General features: G+C 54.4%; 2 protein-coding genes across 14 annotated transcripts in view; both read right to left on the bottom strand.

Moving 5' to 3' along the window:
* Positions 1-13834, bottom strand: part of PTGS1 (prostaglandin-endoperoxide synthase 1) — a 200637-nt gene extending 186803 nt beyond the window's left edge. The window contains exon 1 of the mRNA XM_069873555.1: positions 13830-13834. The gene's annotated coding sequence lies outside the window, so the exon portion shown is untranslated. The remainder of the gene's footprint in view (positions 1-13829) is intronic.
* The window catches only part of DAB2IP (DAB2 interacting protein), a 179413-nt gene continuing 161694 nt past the window's right edge, over positions 8240-25958 (bottom strand). For 8 of the 13 annotated variants that reach the window (XM_069873518.1, XM_069873524.1, XM_069873517.1 and 5 more), the window contains 7 exons: positions 24496-24697; positions 23726-23904; positions 21415-22285; positions 18548-18700; positions 15477-15679; positions 14857-14944; positions 8240-13157 (listed from right to left, as the gene is read on the bottom strand). In XM_069873518.1, coding sequence (XP_069729619.1) covers positions 12990-13157; positions 14857-14944; positions 15477-15679; positions 18548-18700; positions 21415-22285; positions 23726-23904; positions 24496-24697 — 1864 coding nt within the window. In that variant the 3' untranslated portion in view covers positions 8240-12989. Of the gene's footprint in view, positions 13158-14856; positions 14945-15476; positions 15904-16498; positions 16662-18547; positions 18701-21414; positions 22286-23725; positions 23905-24495; positions 24698-25958 lie in introns of those variants that run through there. The other 5 variants (XR_011338877.1, XM_069873520.1, XM_069873519.1 and 2 more) reach the window with 5 other exon arrangements.

Below are 25958 nucleotides of genomic sequence, written 5' to 3'. Positions count from 1 at the left end.
GTAAAAATCTCTCATACTGACATCAGCAATTAAAATAATGGAATCAAGTGCTGCCTTTTGAAAGGACTTGGGAATAGCTGCTCTTGTGCATATTTGCAGTCTCACGCTGCCATCCCTGCGGCAACTTCCTTGCAGCCTTTCTTGCCAGCTCGCTGTCAGAAACAAGCCTTGTGCCCATCCCTCTGCTGGCTGCCCTGCAGCTCAGCCCAGCCTGTTCTTCTGGAGCCTGCTCGGCTGCCTTGAGCAAAGCCTTTGTGTGCTGGTTTGCTGCCAGGAGCGAGCTGCAGGCGAGCTGGCCGGGCCGGCAGAGTCCAGAGAGGCTCTGGCCTGTGCAGCTCAGCTCAGGGGCGTCAGATTTATCTCCTCATTGTATTAGCAATCCTGTCTTGGATCTGATGAGACTGAGATATCCCTTTATCTGGACTGGGATTGTTAATGGTGAAGTGCTCCAGGTGATGTCTCCCAGCTGTGTTGGAGGGCAAGGTCGCAGCTCCTCCCCATCACTGCTGAAAAGAAAGTCTGGCTCTTGGCTGGCACTGGCCCTAGCCGCTTAGCCTGATATTCTGTTGTGCTTTGCTGCCATGCGATGTGGGTTACTCACCGACTGAACTATTGTAAAATCCTAGATAGTTTTCTGTGCAGTGGCAAACTCATCCCAGCTTCGTGCAGCAGCTCTGGAGGAGGTGCCACTCCCTCCGCAGGCACTTGGCGGTTCCCTCGATGGTGCTGCCCTGTGCTCCTTGCTGCCCACTCGAGCCAGAACCAACTGCTCCAAGCACGAGCTGAGTGCTTTGCTTTTCTCAGGTAATGACTCTGTTTATAGAGCTGTCACCTCCTTTTGGACATGCTGACTGGCATGGCTGCTAATGCGCCTCTGCCTGCCAGCACACACAGGTTCTGTAGCGAGCACTCAAGTGTGCTCAGTAATTAGAAACCTGTCCAAAAAATGTGAGTGCTGTCACCGCCTGTCTTTGTGTCTGCGTCTCACAGTTCTGCTCAATTACTGGCTTGTTACCTGTCTCTGCTTTCAAACTGGTATTTGTGTGGAAGAGATATTTATTCCTCATCTTGGTGGTTTGTTTTTTTTTTTTGGTGCATAGTTTTGGGAGGAGGAATGAGAGCACAGCTCTCTTCTGAGTCAGTTTGCTTACAGGGAGAGGCTTCCAGCAGCAGCAGACCGTGAGCATGCAGGGGTGTAGGACACGCTACCATGAGCCAGGGCAATAGAAGAGTGCAGCTGAGACACTTTGAAGCTGTTTGCTGTGGTTTTGGCTGGAGCTCTTTGTATCCATCTTTGCTCCCTGAGGTTCCTGTAGTAATCCAGAGGCTCAGGAACGTCGGCAGGGCTCGGAGAGGGACCTCTAAGTTTCAGAGACCTCTTTTGCTGATACCCTTTCCTGTCAGTGGGCTGTTCAGACCCATCTGGACAGCAGTAAGAGATGGTGTCTGTAGGGAGATGATGATAGCGAGAAAGACCTGATTTTCAGGTCTGAGCTGCATGCTGTGTCTGTCTTGTGCTGTGTTCTGGGTAGTGCTGGTCAAACACCAGAGGAGGTGCTTAACCATTTCTGGTGACAGCAAGGGCTGGGAACTTGAGCTCACATTTCCTTTTCTTGACTCTGGGAGGATGTATGACATGTGCAGTGTTGTTGGGCTTTGGTTGTGAGGCAAGACTATACTGGCAGCCAGGCCAGTGTGCAGGAGGAGCCACCCCTGCTGTGCTGCCCCGTGCAGCGTGGTGCTAGGGAAGTGGACTGCTGCTGGCAAGGGCGCGGAGAGGGATGTACCTGGCCAGCAGCAGCACAATTTGGTCTTTGTATACTGTTATCATCGGCCGGGGCAGCTTGCTCCATGCATGCTCGTGTCTCCTTGAAAGGAACAGTATGTGCTGGCACGTGAAAGGCAAGGGGGATGGCATCAGCCATCTCGCTGCATCAGAATTCTCCAGGGAAAAAAGCATCCTGAGGCTAGCAGGCGCATGAGACGCTGTGAATCTTCGCTGTTTGCAAAGGAGAAATAAGCTTGTTCTGAGCCTCAGACAGTTTTTGCCTTTCATGTTGCTGAGGGATGTATGTACTGATCCCACTCACTGAAACGTGCAGAGTTAGGTTTGCCCGGCTCCGAGCGGAGGAAAGACGTGTTTACTGTTCTCTTGTCTGATCTGACTGTATCTCCGTCTCCAGCCCACCACTGAGACTTCTTTTTGTTAGATGTTTCTCTCCCATTGGGAGCCTCATTTTTCTGTCAGTCCCCACTGGAGCAGCAGCGTTAATTCTGTGCCACAGGCACACGGAGTGCTTGTCCTCCCCTCCATACACCAGCATGTTGTGCTCCCAGGAACGAAGGTGCTGCACAGGAGCCATTAGGGCCTCTCTGCCAGATGTGGCCCTGTGCTGAAGTTTGCCCAGCACCACTATATTTCAAGGAGTTTAAATTAAACTTTATCGCTATCTACTTTTTTCCGTAACAGCCCTTGCCCAATTTTGCATCTGCTCTTGAATTATGAGGGAGGCAGATTTACCTGAGTGCCTGAGCGTCGTTCCCTCCTGCACAGCCCCAGGATGGAGGAGGCTCCCTCTCAGTGCTCATTCTCACATTCTCCTCCTCGCTCTGCTGGGGCCCTGCAGCCCCCAGGGCCAGGAAATGCTCTGTGTGTAGATGCAGCTGTGTTTAACTTGTACTGTCATTTCCCTTGTTGACAAAAACTGGAAAGTTGTCATCAGCATCCAGTGTTAAAAAGGGCATTTTAGGGCATGTCACTTGACTTAAAAATAGCTCGTCTGCCCCATCAGCAGCCCACCCGCTCTCTGTTCGGTTGTTGCATGCTGGAGATAGCTGTGTTCCTCACTGCCAGAGCTGAGCGCTCTTGGGGGACGTGGTTAATGCCTGGTTTGTAGGGGGTTACAAGAAAATGACCTTGATCTCAGTCCAAATAAATAACACAAACTGCAATTGAGACTTTATTACCTAACCTTTAGAGCTGGTCCTCTTCCTACACTGAACTTTTGACTAATGTCCAAGAGCTTTAAAATAAGTTCAGGTTTTGTTTTAACAACAAAGAGCTGTGAATAGCTGCGTTGTAAGGGAAAAGCTTCCTGCGGGAAATTTCTGGTTTCTGATGACGATGTTTGGCATTTTCAACCAATGACCCACAAATCCAAGCACTGACAGTCCGTTTTTCAGCATCTCTTAGCAAAATTTAAGCAAATAGGGCAAAAACTGTGTTTTGACTCAAGTTTCTCATGACCAGCCAAAATGCTGAAATACGGAGAAGCTGAAATCTGGGGCAAAAGTGATTGTGATTTTTATGGATGTCTTAAGTGTCGCCTTTTTTTTTTTTTTCCTGAAGACATTTTGTTTTCACCTCCTAACAGACATCCTCTGAGAGAGCTCCAGGCAAGCGCTGTAGTGGACAGCAGGGCGCTCTAGGCAGCAGAGACTGTTTGGGTGGGGTGGGCTGTTCTGATTTTGTAGCTGTAGGCCAGGCTCCCCATCTTGCTGGCTGCTAGAGGACCATTTCTTCTGTATGGGCTGTGTGCTGGGATGCTTCTCTCCACGCCATATGGATCGTGGAGGCAGTGCTGCCCTGGGATTCGCCCCACGCCTCCTGGAGGATGTGGCTGTTGTGGAGGACACGCAGTTTCAGGTCACGTTTCAGCAGCTCTTATGTAATTCAGAAGGCAGCGGGAAAAACATCTCTGCCTTGGTGCGGGTTACAGCGCTCACAGACAGAGAGCATCTCTCTGGCTGCGCACAGGACCGATTCATTTCCTTTGTGTGCTGCAAAGGTCCTGGGTGGGTGAGAGATGGTGTTTGGGCTCCCAAGTCCTGCAGAAATCTCAGAAGTGAGGTGTCTGCATCTGCCCCTCATCTCTGCTCAGCTGGGCTCCCCTTGTCTTGCTCTGCCCTCTCCTTGTTCCTCTGTAAGGTAGAATTGATGAAGTATTTCTTTTGTCTAACTGTTTCCATGTGTGCTGCCTTATGAGCATCCTCCTGCTCCCTTGGTTTCCTCCAGCAGGACGAGGTGCCGAGCCTCCCGCTAAGCCTGCCCCATCGCATACAGCCAAGCTTGTGCTTTTCTCTCCCATTATTTCTGCCTTCCTTACCTTCACTTCACCTTAAGCACACCAAGAAAAAAAATAATCGGCACTACCCAGATAAATCCATCTGGTCTCTGTCTCAGCCTCATTTAACCTCCCATTGAAGAGATTGTATCACATGGAATTCAGCTGAAACCTATTACCTTGCATGCCCAAGCATATCATATCGAATTACCCTCACCCGCAGGCCTGCGGTGTTTGCTAATGGCTAATGGCATCTTTTAAGTTTGAGGTGATTTATTTGAATGCGCTTCTATTCCATAGTGCAGCAGGGGTTGTGGGCCGGTGTTTTAAGCAGAGCTCAGCGAGGGAATGCTGATGGGCTCTGCAGGAAGGTTGGGAGAAGCTGAAGGCGGGCTGGCTTCACACCTGAGCAAGGGAGAGCTGAGTACTGCCCTTTCTCAGTATTCCCATTCCTTGCCTCTGGCCCTGTACAAAGCAAGCCTTGTAACTGATTGTGGCTGCTCACAGTGAGAGATCCAGGAGCGCGCAGTGCTCGCTGTGACTTACGGGGGATGTGCTGGGGCTGGGATTTGTCTGCCTGCCTGGGCAGGGGGCCCAGGAGAGAGTGGAAGTATGAGTTAGGAACACAAACCCAGCTCCCCCGTTTGTAGTGTTGAACCTCACGTTTGCCTTCTCGTCAGCCCAGGGCTCCCAGCCCTCTGTGCTCAGGGGGTGAGGGATGACCAAGGCTTCCAGGTGGGAAAACAGTGACTGTAATAAATCAAAGTCAGTCAGCTTGGGATCTCTGTTATTCAGGTTTCATTCCTCAAAGATGTGGCACAAAAGTCAAGTGGCTGAGGTTATTCAATTATCGCTCACAATAGCAAAGGAGGAATCTGATAATGTGACGGGGCTCATCAATATTATTTATGTGAAGAGGAGCTGTGTGCGCAGTCACAGGGAAGCGGCAGATATCCTACAGGTGGCCAAGCCTTTCTCTCTCTTCCCTCACCTCCTTTTTTAATAACCAAATAACCTAATTTGATGTCTCTCTAAGATCAATAATGGTGCAGGGCACGTAATGACAAATGGTAGGTGTTTTCCCCCAAGGGAAGGGAGTGCATCTCCAACTGGAGCTTGCCAGCAGCTTTCATCCTAATGCAGCCAGGCGAAGGTGGCACAGCATGGAGGAAAGAAGCAGAGTGCAGCCTGCTCCTGTTATCCTCCTGCTGCGCCTACCTTGCTAGCCCTGTGACTTTCATCTGCTCTTCACTGTTAACATTGTTCTTAATTGGTATTTCAGGGTGGTGGGGAGCTGGCTCCCATTCTGTCCTCTGTGCTCCAATATGAGCTGGGTGCTGGCGGGGAACCCGCAGACCTGATTTTGTCTAAGTGCTGGGAGGCAAACCGTGAGGATACCTGTTGTCTTCTCTGGTGCTCAGGGTGTTCTGACTCCTTATCGTGCAAGGAGAGGTGAATCTGGCTGTGTGAGAGCTTCTGCTCTGGCTGAGGTGCCAGTGGGGAAGGAAGCGCTGCCCCGTGGTGGGCTCTGCTGCCAGCATCCCCTTTGGGTCATGGATTGTAAGAGTGGCCCTGGCATCCAGCACAGGGATGGTCCCTGTGGCCACCACGGCTGCCCAGGTGCTCAGCACTCGATATCTGCACGGTACGGTGCAGGTCGGAACCTTTCTAAGATTCATTCATGAACGTTTGCTCTCTACAACCGCTCAGCTTGCCGTGCAATGTGGATGTCATGGTTCCTTAGCAGCAGCTGTACCTTTGTGCCAGCTGTAGCTGCTCCCTGGCACTCGTGTTGGTGTGTGAGGTTCACCCGGTAGCTGAGAAGTGGCCTCCTTGGAGGTTTTGGCAGTGGCAGGAAAAGCAGAGCGGAGGCAGCTGCAGGAAGGCAGCAGTATCAAGCACTGCAATATTTATCTGCTCAGTGCCAGACTGCTGCCTGCCAGCCTGTGGGAGAGGAGGATTAGGGAACGTTATGCATAACATTTCACACTTCTTTGCAAAGTAATGTTAATTACACCTATTGGAAATGAATCTGCTGTCTGCTCTGTACCTTCCCTGCTCCTTTCCCCGGGTACCCGACAGGCCAAGGAGGTCACCTCAAGCAGCTGCCTCCGAAAGGAGGAGAACACCTGCCTCGCAGCAACAACCGGTGCTGGGGAGCGTGGGGGACAGGGAGAGTCCTGCTTGGTGTGCCTGGCTTGAGCTGGTCTGTGCGTGAAACAAAGGGGGATGCTGCCCCCTCGAAAAAACCTTGTGAGTCTTTTGGTTGCATGGGTGAGCGCTGGAAGGTTGAAAGCAAGGGGAGGTTGGTGCTGGGAAGGACTGTAGCTGTTGCCTGGGGTGGCTGGTTGTGTTCCATCCGTTGTGTGCTTGCCTCAGCTCATTGCGGTGTCCACTCGGTGCTGGGGTGGCTCTTGCCGCAGCCGGCTCGGGTCAGAGCATCCGACCATCTCCATCCTGGCTTGGCTGCTGGCCAGCATCGCCGGTCCTCTTAGCAGGACACGGAAGAGCTCGGGCAGTCAATAAACACGGGTAGAATAAAGTTGTGAACAGCAGCAGGAGCTGAAATAGCAACATCAATAGCAGTTTCCAGATAATGATCTAATTAGCACAAACAACAAGTTTCCACTAATGACTCTTGTTCTTCCAGCCCCTTCCTTTCTGCTCGCCTGTCATTATTGACTGCTCTGGCAGGGAGCTGCTGCGCTCCCCCCCATCTCTTGGGCCGAGGCTTTGGAGGTTTGTTTACTGGCTGGCTTTGAATTTCTTCTCCAGAGGCTGTTTGCTCTGGAGCTGGGGCTGACGTGCGTGGGATGGCTGCACGCAGAAGGGGGAGGGAGGGAAATCAGCTGTTCGGCTTTTGTAGCTTGCTAGGGGCCTTGGGAAAGTTGTGCTCCCATGGCTTGTCTTCAGTTGTAAAAATAAGGATGCTGACGTTCACCCATTGCGGCGGGGCTGGGAGCTGGCTGCTCCTGAAGGGCTTGGGAAGCTCTGAGCAAAAGATGCTTGTCAGGAACAAAGATTAGAGATTGTTATTGGAGGAGCAGGAAGAAGCTGTTAGTGTCCTTGCCCTCCTAGCTACCAGCCTCCTCTCTGCACAGGACCAAAAGTTCAAACCTCCCCCAGAGCGCAGTTTGAGTGCCTGGTGTGTCATGAGTAGAGGTCAGACGTTGGTGCCGAGCTGCGTGGAGGATGCCTGGGACTCCTGCAGCCAGGGTGGAAAGGGTGGCAGTGGTGGGCACTGCTGCCTGGGGGCTCTAGGGAGTTGCTGGAATTGCTGCTGCCCGGGGACTCGCACCTGAGCGTGCAAGAGCAGTTCAGGCTGTGCTGCGCCCCCCGTAATGGCAACGCTGCCTTTTGCGCAGCCGGGACAGGGGGCTCCTGCCCAGAAGGACCCATGGGGTGAACGTGGGTCATTGTGCAAAAGGCTGCAGGGTGGCCAGGAAGGGTCTGAGGGGGAAGGCAGGTCCAGAAGAGGATTTTAGCCTGGGAGGCTTTCGCCTCCCCTCGCTGGGCAGCTGCTGGTTCCCAGCAATAGTGGTGGCCGAGGGTGCTCCAGCAGCAGCGCCTGCTGACCAGCCTGGGTCCGGAGCTGCTGTCGGAGCACAGAATAGCCACAAGCGCCTTCCACATCCCATCATTTTGATGCAGACAGCTTGTATTCCCTCTCTCTCTGAGGAGCCAATTACGGTGATGTTAATGAGGCAGAGGTGCTGATGCTGCCCAGGGTTTTAATGACTCTCCTCCAAGTTTTCTGCTGCTTTTACTGGAGACGCGTAAGTTGGGTGGTTTGGCAGGCGCGGCTGGCAGCGGAGGCGATGGTGCAGGCGGGAGGGCAGCACAAGTCTCACTGGGGTCAACCAGGACAGCACATCGCTTGCTGCTGCCTCTCACCGAGTCTTCCGGCCGCCACCGCTGCTGCAAACGTGCCCGAGTCGGGGATGCAGCTCCCGGCCAAGTCTCGAGGGCTGTGAGCCCTCAGAGCTGCTCGTCTCCTTCACCCCCTCGCGTTCTCAGCCACCCCAGAGCTGTGAAGGGAACGCGAGGGGCAGCCAGGGTGAGGCTGAACCCCCCCCACCCAGGGAGTGTTTGAGCTGTTCTGTCTGGAGAGACAACTGCTTGTGTGTGTGTGGATGCTTTGGAAATGACTGAGTAGAGGTGCTGGAGCACTTAAGTAAAATATCTAAATAAATCTTTAATATTTCTAATTGCAAATGTACATAAATTGCACAGCCACATCATTTCTTTGAACACCAACAACTTTCTCTGTACATTATTACATAGTTTAAAAGGAGCTGAAGGAGATTCAGCAAACACTTCCACTTTGCTTTTTTTTTGTTTTTAAACATACTTACAAAAAAAATTTGTTTTTTTCTTTATAAGAGGATATAAAACATAGCGACTGCTTATCGGGAACGAGTATCAGCCTAAGCAGATGTACAGAGAGAGGTATATCTTAAGACACAGTGATGTATGATAAAGGAATAGGTGAGCATGGAGACTGCACTCTGGGTACCGGTAGCTGATGCAGAACCACGTGGCATTTACAGCAATGTCTCAGCTCAGGGAATCGGTGAAAGCCAACGCTCCAATGTGACTCCCTTTTTCAAAGCGTGGTGGTTTCTGAATGTGTGCAACGCCCTTAGGGTTGGGTTTGGTTTGTAAAGCCCCTCGGCTGCCTGTCGGCCTGCTGCTGTCCTCTTCCCTCTCCCCCCGTGTCCAATTTTCCCCAAGGGAAAAGGAAAAGGCAACAGTTCTCTGTGCAGGGTCTGAGCGGGGCGGGTGGCTGCAGGGGAAAGGACAGAGTGCGATATGGGGCTCCTGCCCACCCAGGGACGGGATCACATCGTGCCTTTTGGCCTTTCTGCGTGCGCGCTCCGGGCAGAGCTCCCTCTGAGGGCCGGGGCAGTGACCTTGGGAGCAGGTGCTGCTCTCGGGGGCACCTCCAGACCCACCCCTGCCCTGGGGCTGCTGGGCTCTGTGAGCCTCACCTTGCGGCTGTCCTGACTTTCCCATCTTCTGTGACTGAACCGGTGTTCTCTATAGACACTAGTTAAGAGGGAGAAGCCGGTGAGTGCTCCAGACTTTGGAAATGATCGACTACTTGCTGACTGCTCTACTACGAGAGCCTGCGGTGCCTCGCTCGGGTCCTCAAAGTCCCTTCTCCCTTTAGGAATCTTTGTAGTAGCAGAACGTGCGTCCTGCACCCTGCAGCACCCTCTGGGGCTGGCTGCCAGGCCAGAGGACTCGGTGTGTTCTCACAGTGCAATCAGTGCTTTACAACTGCAAAAGCAGAAAACAAAACCAACCGGACTCGAACGATGATGCAGGGACACGTGACTCTTTGGATGGCAGCAGGATTTGCTTAAACTGGTGCAAAAGGGGCTGGTGGCTACACTGTAGGATCAGTTGGCACGGGGAAGGACCCACATCCCTCCGGTCTTTTGGCACTGAAGCCATTATCCGTGTCCAAACGATGGTACGTACAGAGCAGAGCCCTCAGGATGCTGCTCGGGCCGCGTCATCCCCTGTACACAAACTTTGCTCGTGTTCCCTACAGGTTAACAAAACCCCAAATCAAAACTCTTAAAACAGAATCGTTGAGGCGGCCCAGCCCCAAATCTGGATCCCTGGCTTCTCTCCCTTCCCCTTCCCTCAGATCCCCAGAGGGAGGAGGCTGAAGTCATGGTCTGGATCCAGATTTGCTGGCTCGAGGCTGCCTCTCGGAAACAGCAGTGATACAGCCAAACCCTGACCAAATAAGCAGCACCAGAAGTAAGTTACTATATACAACTGTTAGTGAGATAGATACGGTACAGGAAACACTGAGAACAGTTACAAAAAAAATATTAAGACTGGCATTAAGATAAAAAATCTGAGTTTTCTTTTGTTTTGTTTACACCTTGACGAGTTTGCACTAGAACAGCCTCTTACTGTAGGAAGCGCAAGAACGGAAAAGAAAAGGGAGCAGATCACAAAACGTTACGGATAGTGGTTGCTTTGCTCTGGTGCCGCAAGCAGCGCCTGGGATCGCCTCCGGGTTTGCCACGCCAGACACCGGGGCCGAGGCCGCCTCGGGTGCCCTGGGCACGTGGCACTTGCTCTCGCACACACACACACACACACATAAATGTACAGTTTATAAATAACAGAAACACAGACCGGAGTAACAGAACTGAACTGAGCCTGGATCGTAAAACCTCACCCCAGGTGGGGGGCGGCCACGGTTAGGTCCAGTTGTTTGGGGGGGAAGGGGATGGGGAGCAGGCAGGGGGTCTCTAATGTGACGTTGTCCCGATTTGGCTTTCCTTTTGTATTGGCTCAGGAAGCCGAGCAGCAACTCCAGAAGCTGTGGGCACTGGACCTTTTAATACAATTGTAATAACTTGCTGTGGAAGGATTTAAACGCTCTTGCTGTTTCAGCAGAGCTGTGGGTTCGGCAATTTGCACGTGTGGGGTTAGCTGGGAGTTTGTGAGAGCTGGGGGGGAGCAGTGCCCGGGCTGGTGCTGCTCGGCATCAGTGCTAAACAACTTTGTGGACGATTGTTTTTCTTAGTGCTCTAAGGGTGAGCACTGGCTGCCCCCCCAAATCCCTTCTGTGTACGGATGGAAACGCTGCCGGCAGGGCGCCCGCCCCGTACCCTGTTAGCGTTTCCATCCCTCTAGTTTCTTCCATCTTGAAAAACTTCTCTCTCGCAACACAAATAGTTTGGAACTCGGAACCAATCAGCTCTAAACACCCATCTCAGGGCAACAGTGGTGTGAGAGTCTTTTTTGCAGATTCTTACAACGGGTTTGACTGAGACGGTGGTGGGTGTGCGTGTACGTGCCCAGCGTTCACAGTGCCCTGCGCGTTCCTAACCTGTCTGGCTCTTTCTCCTGTCGAAACCTTGTCAGCGGGGTGAGGTTCTTCACAGCCAGCTGGGCCGGGCTCCACCATTCACAGGGGACTGTGCTTGCCAGAAATATCCATTATTACATTTCTCAGGAGCTGGGGCTGGGGTCGCCTGTGCAGCCGCACCGCTCTGCAGGCGCTGGCAGCGTGTGGAGACCTCAGCGCGACATGCTCGCTCCTCCAAGGACCCAGCCGCACCGGGCTTGGCCCACAGCTTCCGGAGAACAGAAAATGATTTAGGAAAAGGGAAAAAAAAAAAGCATCTTTAATTTTGAAAACGATTGCCTGTGGAAGGATGCTGTTAATGGGGCAGCGTGGCAATGCAGAGCTTACTGGCAAACAGCGTCCTGCTCAGGCAGCCTCGGCAGGGTGAGGCTGGAGGTGGCACCTAAGCTGTGGAGATCTCAGGGAGCATCCTAGTCCCTCGGACTGTACATTTACACATGGCAGGAGGAGCTAGGACAGGCGATGAGCATTAGTGGGAGCAATAGGCAGTTGTCCTGTACACTGTACACTGTCCTCCAGATCTCGGAGCTCTCAGGCTCTCGGTACGAGGAACCTGCTCCGAGACCAGGAGTCATGAAGTGCTAACTTAAAAAAAACCACAAACCAACAAACGCACCGTGGCGGCAGGGCAGCGGCACGATCCCCCGTTAAGGAGGTGACCCCTCCGCCGAGCACAACGTGGCTGCATGTGCCGAATCTGCGCGTTTCTGCAGTTAGAGAAGTCTAATCCTGGCTTATGCCTGCACGGGGCTCCTGACAAGGGGGCTTTCGCTGGTGGCTGCTGTTCCTGTCGTTACTCCCTTATGACCATGTTTTACATTCTTCGAGCCGGTTAATTTCCATGCAGTGCTCATTCCCAATTTAAAGAGGATAGTATTCCAGAAAATGGGATCTTTTTTTTTCTAATGCATACTGTGAAAGAAAAGAAATACAATTACCGATCTTCATGGGTCTTCAGGGCTTTTTCTTGTTTCTTTGTCTGCTTTTCTCCCCAGAAATAGCACGAATCTCTGCACGGAGCATTACATTCCCAGAACGAACCCTCGGTCGCGCAAGGAGCTGGCTGCCTCACACAGCCCCTGTGCCACAGCGGGCACTGGGAAATCCAGCCCCTGTTCCTTATTCGCAGCCGTGACCGAGCTCTCTGGCCTGAGTGCGGGTGGGGGACGGTGTCCCGGGGCTGCTGCTTACAGAGCCTCCTCCCTGCTGTTCTGAGGGAGCAGGAGCTGGAGAAAGGAATCCAGCCACCGTTTGCTGGGTGCCAGCTCCTCCCTCCACTCGCAGGCCAGAGCCTGGGAATTGCCCCACTTGTGCCCTTCTCCGCGGCTCCGCCACCGTGTTCCCCCTCGCAGCATCCACAGAGCGCGCCCTGACCCTTCCTCAGCCCGTGTCCCTCTCCGGCCGGAGTTAACTAAACACTAACAGCTGTGGAAATGCCCCACGGACTGGAACTCAGGGCAAAAGCCAGTGGCCTCACAAAAGCCACGCGGCATCAGGCGTCTGGGCTCGGGGTTTGCTTTGGGAGAGGGTTGTGCTCCGCGGGGAGGCACGGGAGGGCGGGCAGAGCTTTGCTGCCTTCGCTCCTACGGCTGCGACCAGCAGCGCCCTTGAACTGGGCTCCCTGGGCCACTGCCCGCTGCGGGCTCTGCCCAGCTCCCTCGGTTTTGCTTACGGCAAAGACAAGGACGTTATTCCTTGCTCGGAGGGGTGAGGCGTACGTTTTGGGCTGTTTAGAAGGAAAAGGTTACTTTTGTTTTAACATTAAACACTGATTCAAATCCAACAGCGACAGCGATTCTCAAATGTGTGTTATTTCCTTATGCCACTCATCTCACACTCGATCTCTCCGTCCCCTCAACGTGCTGGCATTAGCATCTCCCACCAAGGCTCAGTCAGCGCGCCGTCCGCAGTAAGGAGCTGGTTTCTCGGGGGAGAGAGCAGCCGTTGTCTGAAGCCGCGGCTCCCACCTGCTGCTGCACGGTCTCTCTGGCCAGGCCTCCTCCTGCGGCAGCACCCTCCGCGGGTTAACAATTACTGCTGTTTCTGAATTCTCCATTCTCTGTTATCTGCAATTTAGTTGGGTTTGTGGGGGAGATCCCATTACGTGTCTGCATGCTGTACCTCTCTTTCAGCTGAGTGAGGGCACTCATTAACCGTGCGTTGGCAGCATCCAGTGACGCAATGCGTTTCTCCTGCAAGCAAACAGGCAGAGGGGAGCGGTCAGCGGGGAGGCAGAGACCCGGCCCTCTGCGAAGCTGGGACTTGTCCTAAGATCGTGGACCAGGACCCTTCTCTGTGGCATTCTTTAATTGATTTTGTCAGTATAAATTAAGAGTTTAAATGACTCGTGGCCGCCTAGGATGGCTGTGATGGTCCCAGGATGGCTTTGATGGCAACTCCCACTGACCAGGCCCCTTCTCTTTGGCATTCTCGGGTGTGGGGTTTTTACGTGCTGTGCAGCTTTGTTTGAAATCTGCTGCACACACGCTTTACCCCTGCAACGCGAGCCAAATTCATTCCAGCATCCCAAAATAAATAGAGATAACACAGTTCCTCTTAATTCTTTGGTTATACAGAAATTCACTGTGCTGCTTACTCGAACTGCAGCTGGTCCAAAGATGATAAAATTCCTTTTCTCAACCCAAGCTCTCCCAGGATAGTTATTCCTGTCAGTGTTTTAATTGATTTTGTTAGTATAAATTAATAGTGTAAATGACTCGTGGCCTCCCAGGATGGCTTTGATGGCAACTCTCACTGATTATTGTAAGGACGGGAGCGAGGGCTTCCGTGCTGCTGCCACTCCTGCGCTTTGTGGCACCGAACAAGCCCTCACCCTTCTCTGCCGTTAGCAGGAGGGAGTGGAAGCAGCTCCGAGGGGCGCAGTTTGCCTCGGCGTAATTTGGGGGGTGCGTGTATGAACACGTCCAACAAACACGACTGAGGTGGCGACGGGAGAACAGCAGCGACTGGCTGAGGGCAAGTGCCTCGCACATAACGCACACGAGGGCAGGAGACAGGACGGCGTGGAGAGCTGCCCGCAGGCTGCAGCCCGCACCGCTCGTGCCTCACGGACGCCCCGGGAGCTGCCCGGCTTTGCCGCGGTGCAGAAGGGAACACAGTGATTTACTGGCCCTGAACAAATTACTCTACAGCAAAACAGGGATTCTTTTTACAAAGTTACTGCTGTCTCATCTCCTTTTCCATTAGCTCTACAGTAAATTAGACATGAGTAGTGACTCACAAGTGATTAACAGGGTTGTTAAGAGAACCCACTATCACCTAGGCACAACCTGCACGTGGCCTGGCTGCTGAGATGCTGATCTCTGCCCAGACCAAACATTACAGACTGTGCTCTCAGCTTCTCTTTTCCAAGCACAATATTTCGCACCCATCATCGGATGCTCCTCTGCCACTGTAACCTCTACCACTGACTGACCTTCCCAGCCCTGCAAGCCACAACCCAAAGGCTGAAAAATACATCGGCTTTGCTCTGACCAGGCTTTGTGTTCCTTGTACCCAGGCCCTGCAAGCAGCACTGAAACACAGAGCACTACGAAGAGCTCCAGGGACCTCAGTCAGCCAACAAGGATAAGATCTTTCTACAAACGGACTGAGCTGTGGGCATGATCCTTCCTAAACTGCCACCCCCCACGCCCTCTGTGTTGCTTCCCAAGCTCCAGGGCTGGAAACGGCTGTATCAATGCGAATGTTGTGACAATCGATCACATCCTGCTGGGGTCTGATGGGCTCTGGCACCGGCTGCAGCTCGGTGCTGACTCACCCCGCGCACAGTCTCGCGGTGCTTGAGCTGCCGCTGCCGCGTGGCAGAAAGGCTGCACCTTGGCAGACTCGGCCTCAATAGTCCTGCAGCCCTCGGTATCGGGGTCTCACCTGTGCATCGATAATCTTCTGCTTGGAATCCACGGCAGCCTGCATTTCTGCATGGTCCTTCTTTAGCTCCTCTTCAACTGACATCAACCTGGGAGCCGAGCAGACAAGAAAGAAATGACAATTGTCGGGCTCTGCTAAGCTGAATCGGCCACCCAGAGCGAATGATAGAGACCGCGGCCTCACTTAGTCCTTGACCCCAAGGAAGCAAAGGGCCGAGGCATCTCTGCAGCAGAGGAATTGCTGTGAAATGCCAGAGCCTGCAGACAGAGCTGGTCTCACACGGCAGCCCCACCGTCCACACCAGGTCAAACTCTCATCTGAAACTGCAGCCCCGAGGCCCGCGCTGAGGTGCCCCCGGGACTCACTGCCGCGCATCTCGCACAAAGGAGATGCAGCCACTGGCACGGCCTCTTCTGACACACAAACCAGTAATTTAGAACCAGTCTTTTCTCTGCCCACCCCAAGGGCTGTCACGCAGAAGCGCAGAGAGGGAGTAAATGCTGGGAAACCCATGGTGCCTGCACCTCCAAAGAAACCTGCTTCTCCTGAGCACGGGGCAGCTCTAACGCCACCCAGGCTGCCTGGTTACTGTCACCTCCAGCAAGCCCATCTCTCCGTACCTGCTGATGATGCCCTTCATCTGGATCTCCTTGTCCTCCTGCTGTCTCCGGAGCCGTTCCTCACTCTCCTCCAGCCTGGCTTGGTACTCCAGCACCAACTTCTGCGTTGTCTCCTCCTGGCATTTGAAGCGAGTCTCATATTCCTCCAGCTTCTTGTTGGAGATGCGAAGCTTATCCTGCAGCACCACCAGGTCCTGCTGGTACTACAGCACGCAAGGACAGACACAGGAGGAGAAAACACAAGCGGATGTTACCTAGTTGGGTTTTATCCTTGCCAGGGTGTCCCCGTAACTCAACTGCACCCCTCTCCTTGCATTAGACCAGCCGCAAACCCGTGTCAGATAGACAACCCCGCTGCCGACACCTCCTCTTCCGTCTTCTCCACACGAGATGGAGCGATGCTGCGTTCCGCTGGGCCAGCAGGTCACTGGTGGGTGCGGAGAATGGGTTGTTAGCAGAGTCTGGCATTTCACACAGGGAAGGCAGGTTAGAGCGAGCGAATGGCAAACGCAGCCGGCACCGTCCTCACAGCGCAGGGCCAAACACAGGCAGGAGAAGCTGCACGGGTGGGATTTTGGGTTTACACGAGCTCTTCAGGCTACAACGATAAATGTGGGCGCTTTGGATGTGCTGAAAGCCAAGCCCAAGCTCTTGGAGCTGCCGGGCTCTGCAGCAGGGTGGCCCATGGCCATCTCGGCACACAGGGGTCACCCTGTATCGAGGCCGTGAGTGCTACTGCCTTTGGGGCCAAGTGTTACAAACAGCACAATCAGTGTCAAACCAGGGCTCAGGCCGAGAAGAGCTGCTGTGTAAAGCCAAGACCCCACCACAGTTCATCCAGATGGAGCTAAAAATCAGCAGCAAAAGAATCACAGAAAGCAATTAAAACAAGTAAGAGCTTTCTAACTCAGTAAAAGTGGGTTCAGCTCTGGCAGAAGCACAGCATTCACTACAACTTGCTTTGCTAAAGGAAAATCTGGTGCATAGCTGTACAAAGAAACACTTTGATTTCAAAAAATTACCTCTGGAAACAGTCTGTAAAAAATAATCGCATGTGGAATAATCTCCAAGTAACAAACATGCAGGTGATAATGTCACAAGCTGCTTTTGAAGAGTCAGATATGGGAAAAAGCCTTCCATCTGAGGCACGGAGGCTGTTACGAAGCCACAAGTGTTACCTGTGAACTGACAGAAATGGGTTTAATTGCGCTTTGCCTCCCCTTGGGCGCTGGCAGCGGGCGAGCAGCCCAGCGCTGGCCTCGGGGGGCCGGTACCGAGAGCCCGGAGGGGCGTCCGCTTTCCCCGCGTCGCTCCAGAAGCCACTGGCTGACAGGGCAAGCGACTGGCTATTGGTGATGCCGATGGGCTCCCTGAACTGCCAAAGCGCTCGAGCCGCGGCTGGTGGAAGGGCAGGAGCCCCAGCGCCTCCTGCCTGGGCAGGGCAGGCACAAAGCACCCCAACTTCTCCTTTAGCAAAGCGTTTCCTGGGGCAGCAAACCAGCTGCACAAGGAACTCAGAGCAGTGAGGGAACACGAACACCCACACGGTTACACAGAAGCGCTGGAGTCAGACAGAGGGAGTTGCTTGAACAGGAAAGATTAAATACCTACCCTAGCCTTAAAATAGGAGCAGCGAAAGTGAGCTCAAATGATAGCGGGAGAGGCCTCAGAGACCGCAGGAGTCGCTCCTGTCTCTAGAACACTTATCTCATTCTCGGTTACCATTCACGTTTTACAGTAATTGGAGAGAGATTATGCTAATGGTGATCTTTAATGTCAGTGACGGATGTGACAGCAAAGTAATAAAAGATGCTGCATGGGGATGAGAGAGCAGGTCCTGGGGCGGGGGCTCCCGTGGACCCGGGACTGCCTTGCTGCGACTCTGGGTTTGCAATCCCATCGCTGTCTCCCTAGAAGAGGGTCCCTGCTGCGAGCCCCTCCCCGCCCAGGAACAGAGCGGCTCCACCTGCCTGCCCGCGGGAGCTGGGAGCCGGGGAAGGGCACCACAGCTTCTGTGGCCTGTGGTCCTTGGGCATCTCACCTCGCTCTGGTCCCACTGTGGCAGCAAAGCTGCCGCTGCCGTCTCTGCTGCGGGTGTGAGTGAGCACTGAACCCTTTCAGAAGCCCTTCACCAGCTAAATGCAGCGATAACTCAGAGCTCGGTGCCTGACAATGCCGTCTCTTTGATTTGCTGCTGCTGCTGCCTCTGCTTCGGTGGCAGCCAGGGGTTCTGTAACCCTGCAAAAAACGGCTGCTAAGGGCGTACGTTGTTCTGTGTCAGCTGATATCTGATCAGTACGTGGCTCTGTCCTTACACGGACACCCAAGGAGCAGAAAGCCAGTAAGAAACAGGCTGAACTCCCACAAACTCTGCCACGCTCTTCCTGGAGCAGCTGGGAGTCACAGAATCACAGAATGGTTTGGGTTGGAAGGGGCCTCAAAGCCCATCCAGTCCCACCTCTGCCACGGGCAGGGACACCTCCCACTAGAGCAGGGAGCTCAAACTCTATCTAACCTGGTCTTGAGTCGTTGCCCACCCTGAGCAGTTGCTCAAGGAGGTGGGATCGGGGGCAGTGCCACTGCCCCAGGGCCTAGTCCCCAGTGCTGCCTCTGAGACCAGAATCTGGACTTCAGTTTTAGGTCTGTTTAGAGCCTTCTTGCTAGGTGCCTCTGTTGTGAGGCATGAGGCTCCTGTACCTCATTCTCATCTCGTTTAGAGCTGTGCCTAATTCCCGTTTTAAGACTTCCTCCCCTGCAGCTGAGGAGAATAAGGAATGGGGGAACTACCACGCACTGGTGGGCTTCAGAGTTTGTTGCAGAGCAGCCCCAGCGCTTGATTCCTGGCTGCTGCTTTTCTTACTTGCTCTCATGGGAGGGTAATTCCAGTCACAGAGTGTGTGAAACCTCCCAGCCCTTCCCCAGCGCCGGCCTGTGAGGCTGAGCAGGGCACAGCGCAGCCTGACGCCCCTCTCTGCTGGGCAGCCCACCCTGTCCCCAGGGCGCTCAGACAAACACATTCAAGGAAATCCTCTCTCTATTTAGAAACTTGTTTCAGTCCAATCAGGTTTTACCTTTTCTGCTTGGCTGAGCTCGTCCTTATTCCTGAGCTTATCCCTGTGCTTGGAATCTGGGTCAATGCTTTCATCTTCTAAAAACTGCATGTTCATATTCAAAAGCCAAGCAGCAGTGCGGTCCAGGGCATTGGGGTTCACAGGAGAAGGGGCCTACAATGAAACATAACAACCGTAACAAAAGAAAAACCTGCAACAGAAATGGTCATGAAGCTGGAGAGAGAGAGAGAGAATCGCCTTCCAAGCAAGCCCTCTCCCACGCTGCTCAAACAGCAACGAGCGATCTGAGCTCTGGAGCAGTCGGGGCAGGGGAGTAGGAGCAGCTCCTGTTCTGCACCTCACGTTATTTTAGGCCAAACACCCTCTGAGAGGGCAAACCCTTCCCTGTGCCGCCCCTACAGAACAGACGTGGAGCAGTGTGGGGTCCTGCTGAAAGCAACGGGCCAGGGTTCTCAGCAGGTGCGGTCACTTCAGGAGGACACGGCTAGAGAGCGACTGGCTCCATGTTCACCCTGCAAGTGGGGATTCCACTCCACTCTTCAGCCTCTTCTACTGAGCTGCCTCTGGTTGCTACAGAGATTCCATACGGGTAAAAGCCAGATCTGCAAACCTGTGGTCGTGCAGGTGCCTTCCTAGAGAAGAAAGTCGTCTTTTGGGCTGAGACTACTTAGTCACAGAATGGTTTGGGTTGGAAGGGACCTTTACAGGTGCCCCCAGCCAACTGCCCTGCAGCGAGCAGAGACACCTTCAGCCAGATCAAGCTGCTCAGATCCCCAGGCAACCTGGCCTTGAACATGTTCACTTAACGACGCTGGAGAGGTCTAAATACTCCATGTCTCAGCAGTTCCCCTCCAGGTTTGGCCACGTGCAGTGCTGCTGTTCCATCCCGGCCGGGCAGGGAGTGCAAATGGCATCACCTCACTGTTTCCCAACCACATTACAAGGCTGAGAAAGCTGCTCTCCAGCCATTTCCTCTCCATCTCAGTGCACTGCAAACTGCAGGAAACAGTTTCTTGGATGAACACAAGGGATCTGGATGGTAACTTGATCGAGGGAATCCAAGTTAACAAGTCTGCAGCGTTGGGAACTCTCCTTCATTCAAACCTCTAGACAGCAGAGAAATCCCCTCACCAGCGAGGAGCAGAACAGGGGGTGCTGCACTCAGAAGGAGTGGGGACAGGTTTAATCACTCGCTGGAGCAAAGAGCATTTCCGTGTCGCCTTCCAGTCTGGTCTTCTACTGCCAGACCCGCCTGGGTCCATTTCAACAGCATAAAGGCTGGTCCAGGACTCTCGGAGAACAGAGCTCAGCCCACTGTGCCCAAGTCCTTCTGCCTCTTCCTTCCTTCTCTGAAGAAGTGAAAAAGGAAATCTCTGCTCCGGCCTGGGACAGCCGGGAAGCCAGTTCAGCAGATGAACTCACAGAGGCAGAGGAAGCGCTTCTGCATGGCAGGAATGAGGTTTGAGGACTTCTACTGGAATGGCCACCAACTGGGATATCTTTGTTCTCAAAGAGCATTTCATACCACCAACTATGAGCAGTTTCACGACAGTTTACAGATGCTGCTAACATGCCAGCAAAACACACAGACAGAGGGTAGGAGAGGCATTCTGAGGGTGTCGGGTCTCGAGAGAGACTTTGAGAGGACAACAGAGTGGGTGGAGGAAAGATCCCCAAACACAGCTTGGCCAGGGCTTTCCACAGAGCACCAGCACTTCACTGTCCTCTCCTCCTGCAAGAAACTCTGCCCCCGACCGGGCTGCTGCTGCTTGCAAGCTCCGTGCCCTCTGCACCCGATGACTAGCGATGCCAATTATACAAATGCTGCTATTCAGTGCGGTTGCTAATGTCAGTGCTTATGAATTGAAGGTGTGGGCACGGGGCGGCTCCAGATGAGGGTGACAACGCAGCCCTCGTGAGCAGCGCTGACCCAGGCTCCACGGCTGCCCTGGGAAGGAGGCACCTACGCCAATGCTGTTGCTCCTTTGACACCGAGCTGCTGGAAAGGTGCCTTAGTGCTGTGTCTGGGCTGAGCTGCAGCGAGTATTTCCTAGTTGTCCACATTCTCGGGGTTTGCATGACTTTCAAAACTCTTCCTTTTGGCACTGAGAGGCCCCGCTGTGTTAATTTTCTACAGGGTTAGTTCCAAAATACAGAGTGAATAAATGAGCACTAGCAAAACACTTTATCCATGCCAGGAGGGCCAGAGGGCCCTGGCTGTGCGACCTACTGCTTTCGATTTTAGCACCACGAACGGGGAAATTTATTGCTGTGAAGATCAGCGTGAGGTCTGGGACCTGAATCCCTGCAGAGCTCTGCACAGCAGGAACTTCCCTCTCAACAGGGCCCACGCTCCTTCCTTGCCGCTCTCCCCTCGCCAGGTGGATTTGAAGAGGGTCTCACAGAGCAAACAAGTCCAGGAGCAGCAGCAGGGAGAGCAGGGCCTGGTCCGAGCCTGGGAGATGGCGTGGGGTTGGCTATGGCATGGGATGAGAGCCTGGGCATGGAGAGGCAAAGCGGTGACGAGATGGTGGTGTGGGACGGAGCACGGCTGCCGTCGCCCTCGTGCCTCTGCCACCTGCCACCTTGCAGCATCACACGCCAGCGCGCTGCGCCACAGAGGAACACCGAGCACCAACGCTGGCCCGCGTCCCCTTCCCTGCAGCACTCCGTCTCCGGCCAAGCTGGGCGCAGGAGCCAAGGCCCGTCCCCACAGACAGAGCCACCACGGGGCTGGCACCGATGTGGCGACTCAAAGCCAGGACACCTGCTCCCGCTGTGGCGAGCGCAGCAGCCGCCTCTCCTCCACGGGCTGCCCCCTGCCCGGCCCCTTCGACACCCAGAGCTCGCGCAGCCCCCGAACTCACCTGTTTGTGCATCGTGCGCTGCTTCATCTCCGGGCTGTCGCCCTTGGAGGACGAGGACTGCTGCCGGAGGCGGGCGCCGCTGCCGGGCCAGTCGGGCGAGGAGGACATCAAGCTGCCGCTGGAGGGTCGCTGGTACTGAACCGTGTTCAGCAGGGAGGGCGGCGTCCGGCCCCGGGTGAGCGGCGGGGGCGGCGGGGGCGGCTGGTCTATCCGCCTCTGCGGTCCCGCGCTGTTCTGCCGCGGCACGGTGGGTTGGCCGCCCTTCTCCGTCAGCGAGAGCTGCCGGCGGGCCAGCTCGCCCGTGCGGCGGGCGAAGTCCTCGCTGGCGGCGGGGGCGGCGAAGCCGTGTTTGTTGCCCGTCAGCTCCTCGCTGTTGCTGTGGGAGCTGAGCGAGCTGTGGCACTCGGAGCCGGAGTCGCCCAGGCCGCGCGGGGACAGCGGCAGCCCGGCCGCCATCTGGTAGACGGGGTTCTGGAAGGAGAGGGGCGCCAGCAGCTGGGGCCGGCCCGGCACGCTCTCGCCGCTCGGCGTGGTGGGCGTCTGGCCCGCCCGGCGCACGGTGGCCATGCCCGTCACGCTGTTCTGAGTCCGAGCGCTCCACACGCCCTGCAACTGCCCCAGGGACGACTGGCTGTCATTGAGAGAGTCGGCCGTGCCGGGCGCGGGGGCCCCACCGTCCAGGAGCCGATTGTCCTGCAAGTCCACCATGGACAAGCTCTTGCTGCCATTAGACATCTGCACGTCGGGCTCATTGGCCTCTGAGTAACTGGAGCTTCGGGCAGGCGAGGGCTGGGCCCCAGCAGACCTTGTGACAAAAAACAAGTCCTTGTTTTCAGGGGTTGGAGATGGTAACCGTGTGAAATCTATCAGACTGCGGGGAAGTCAGTGCGTAAGGAAGAGGAGAGGAAAACAAAACAAAAAGAGAAGTTGTGAATGCTGCGCTGGAGCAGGAAAACAAAATCACTCAGCAGAAATCAGTGTGGCGCCGCTGTGCAGGTGGGAATCACTCAGCCCTGCCCTGGGGAGGACAGCGCGGGGCAGAGGCGAGCCCGGCGTGCCAAGGAGGGAGGTGGGCACGGGGTCACAGATGGGATCTGGGGGCTCGGCCTCCTGGGCTGCATCTGCTGGTCACGCTGACACAACTGGTCACCTCCTGCTCCCAGGCGGCTGTACCCAGCCCGTTCCCACATCCCCCGGGCAGTGCCAGGACAGGGAGCTCCTGGGACAGCACCAAACATCAGCGGTGGGGGAACTGATGCAGACCAGGCACCGAGGGTCACCCAGAGAGCTCCAACAGCAGAGTTAAAGCCCAGCAAGTGAAGGCTTTCCATCCACTCCAGCTGTAATGCACACTCATAGAATATTGATTTCTTGGGGATAGGAAGAAAGAGCTTTGCCGTAGCTTAATGCGAGTGCACTGCTGATCAAAGATGGGCCGCTGTACGCAAGTATTTGGGTGAGCGCGTCCTGTCAGAGTGCTCCATAGCATTAGTTTTAAATAATTGTATCTCATGCTGGGCAGCATTAGAGATGAAAGTTCTGATTAGAGTAAGGCCAGTGCCATTGCTGTCTTTCATTCCTAATTAAAGTGTTATGTTTGGTACAGTTTCCACTTACAAACTACTTTACTAACACCGTCTTTCAATTTGTGTGGGTTCCATTTCATTTTCCACAAATGCAACCATCACAGGTCTGCAAGAGTCATCTTCCCCAGGAATGACTCTCCTTACTTAACTAGGCCAAAGGGTACGTTAGGTGGCTGTGAACCACGGCCCATCATCAAAACCACCCGTATTACAAAAACTGGACAGAGTAGACCAGAATTACCCTCCACAGCTTGGCAGCTACTAGAGAAACATCCAGATTTGGGTCTTGGTGCATTCAGCACGTACCCTGTGTCTGAAAGAGATGGGCCAGGCCAATCCCATACCTTTTGCATAAACCTGAAGAACTTAATGGCAATGCCCATCACAGAGCACAACCAAGCCCTCAAGCCCTCTAAGGATGAACACTGCTTCTGCAGCCACATCTCAACAGCTGAGACCAGAACCATCAAGTTCTTCATTTCCCAGCCCACACGCCCAGTTTTGGCTCTCCGGGGAGAGATGGAGCCTGCGCCTCCACCACCGCCTGCTGCTTTGTGGAGATGCAGTGCTGACCCACACCCAGTGTCAGTTCCGTGATTGGAAAGCGCCGTCAGTGGATCAGGCAGCTCCACACTACACCCCATCCTGCCTGGCCCTGCAGGTGCTCAGGTTTTGGCAGCAGGTGAATGTATTTCCCCATAGCCAGGCCACGTTTCTGCTCTTACCCAGATAAGTCATTCTCTATCACCATTTTCTGCAGCCCAGCAGAGATGCTGTTGCCAGCGTTGGGCGTGGATGCGGTGTGATCGGCCGTGACGGAGACCTGCACGCAGGTCGGGTTACTGAGCGCCGCATTGACGTCCCTCAGGATGCGAGGCAGAGGCCCCAGTTTTGTTGCAGTGGCCTGGGTAGAAAAGGGAGCAGAATTACTTGATTACTACCAACATCTTATATTTTTGCTAGAACACTGGGGGCTTTGCCCATTGCTGGGCGGTCTCTTCAATGAATCACGTTAACACCACGCGTTTTCTCCATCATTTACCCCACCGCTGAGGCTAGGGGATGCCCCAGAACATGCAGCCCTAGAGACAGCTGCTGTGGGGCAGAGGAGGCAAGCGTGACTAACAAAGTCCAGATGCAGAAGACGACAGCTATAGTCAAACTTAGTCCAAGTCTCTCGACAAAAATAATTATAAATAAAGAGAAACTTTTTGTATCTGCTGGGCTCCACCTTCTCCTCCCACCTGCCACTCCGCCCTCACCCCCAGCAGAGGAGGGAGAGAGCCACACTCGCCTGCCTCGAAGTGGGATGTAAAGAGTGAGCTGCTGCTGCAGCCTGTGCCAGGGCTGGGAAGAGCTAAGGGTTAGCAGCCGCTGTGCTGGCCACAGATGCCGCTTACGGGCAGGTTCCTGCTGGACGTGGGGTGTGGGACATGTGCCCAGCGCTGGCCAAGCGCGCCTCCCCCAAACTGACCCCAGCAAACCCCCCGGGTACCTGCTCCAGCTGAGAAATGACTTCCCAGAGCAGCGAGTGCAAAGTGGAGAGTTCCCGGCCCAGGTCGATGTAGCCTTCAAAGCCAGCTGTGTTTGAGATGGTTTCAGGATTGGAAATCTCCAGAAGAAACCTCTGCATGTTGGTCCATTCATGTTCCAGGAACTGGTTCATGAAGGACATGTATTCCTCTTTGCTGCCAAACCTATCGAGACAGCAGCACGAACATCAGCTAAAGCCCGTGAACTGAAGTGCAGCCGAAGAACGGGGAGGAACAAACGGAGGTGACAACGCCAGAGCCTTCCTCTGTCATCTGAACCCTTCAAAGCCTTTAGGATCCCCAGGGCAGGCACCTGGCACACCTCACTGACCACGCAACCAAAATTAACCTCAGCCTGACCCGGCTAAGTCCTCACCAGCATGGGATCTCTGCTGCAGAAAGGAAGGTGAACGCTCAAGAAATAAAGCCGTGCTTGGCATCAGACTGCCGGGTCAGACACAGCCTCCAGAGACAGGACCTGGCACTGGACATCAAGAATCCTAACAAGCACCATCAACTGACTGAAGAGCAGTGCCCGATGGTGGCAGGAATCCTCTTCCGTGGGCACTGAGCTCCGCGCAGCCACGCTGCGGCCCTGGGGATCACCCTGCTGAGCCACACTTGCAGCCAGGCCAACGCGTTTGTCCCCTCACGCTTCCTGCAGCCTCCTCCTGCCCCCCAGCACTGCACCCACGCGTCCTTCCGAGCACGGCGGGGAGGGCCTCATGTTTGAGCCGCACCAGCAGCGAGTGGTGCTGCGCCGGGGCCTGGGACTCTGGGCTCGGCTCTGTACCACCTGCAGGAGAGCTCGGCTCGAATAACGTCAGCTTAGTTAAAGAGTCTTTCCTGCAAAGCGCTGGAAATCTGAAAACCCTTCAGTCAGGGATTGGTCAGGAATATAGGGAATTTCTGTCATCTAGTGTAACACACTTGTATGTCTTCCATCCGCATCCGTGTAGGCGCATCCCTGACTGCGAGCGCGTGTGCTAAGCTAGTTTCCAAATCTAAGAAGCTTTAGACAGAAACTGTCCATTCATGTTTCAGAAAGCTCATCATTTCTTTAGCGGAGCTCAGGATAAGGAGCTCAAAGCTGCAGCCAGTGGGAAGGGTTTCAGAAATCTCTCGCTTTGTTTCCATCAAACTGATGGGCTTAGTTAGAAATCGATAGTGTCCCCGTTTTCTTTTCATACCTTCCCAGTGCAGACAACGGTATTTTAACAGCAGGGAAGGTCTTTGAGCTCACAGGAGGGAAAGACCAGGAAAGACAACACGCCTGGCTGTGCTGGGGCGTTCCTGCCGCCACCCCGCCTGCTCCGGGTCAAAACAAGATCTGCTTTCCTGCTCATAAAACATATCCTGTTTTGGAAACTTCAACAATCTCCCTGGCCCAACAGCGAGGGAGAGTCCCAGAGAGACGTCAGGGAAA

Source organism: Phaenicophaeus curvirostris, chromosome 20 (assembly GCF_032191515.1).
Source record: "Phaenicophaeus curvirostris isolate KB17595 chromosome 20, BPBGC_Pcur_1.0, whole genome shotgun sequence".
NCBI lineage: Eukaryota > Metazoa > Chordata > Aves > Cuculiformes > Cuculidae > Phaenicophaeus > Phaenicophaeus curvirostris.
The sequence above is the reverse complement of the archived record's forward strand: the minus strand, read 5'-3'. Positions and strand labels throughout refer to the sequence as shown.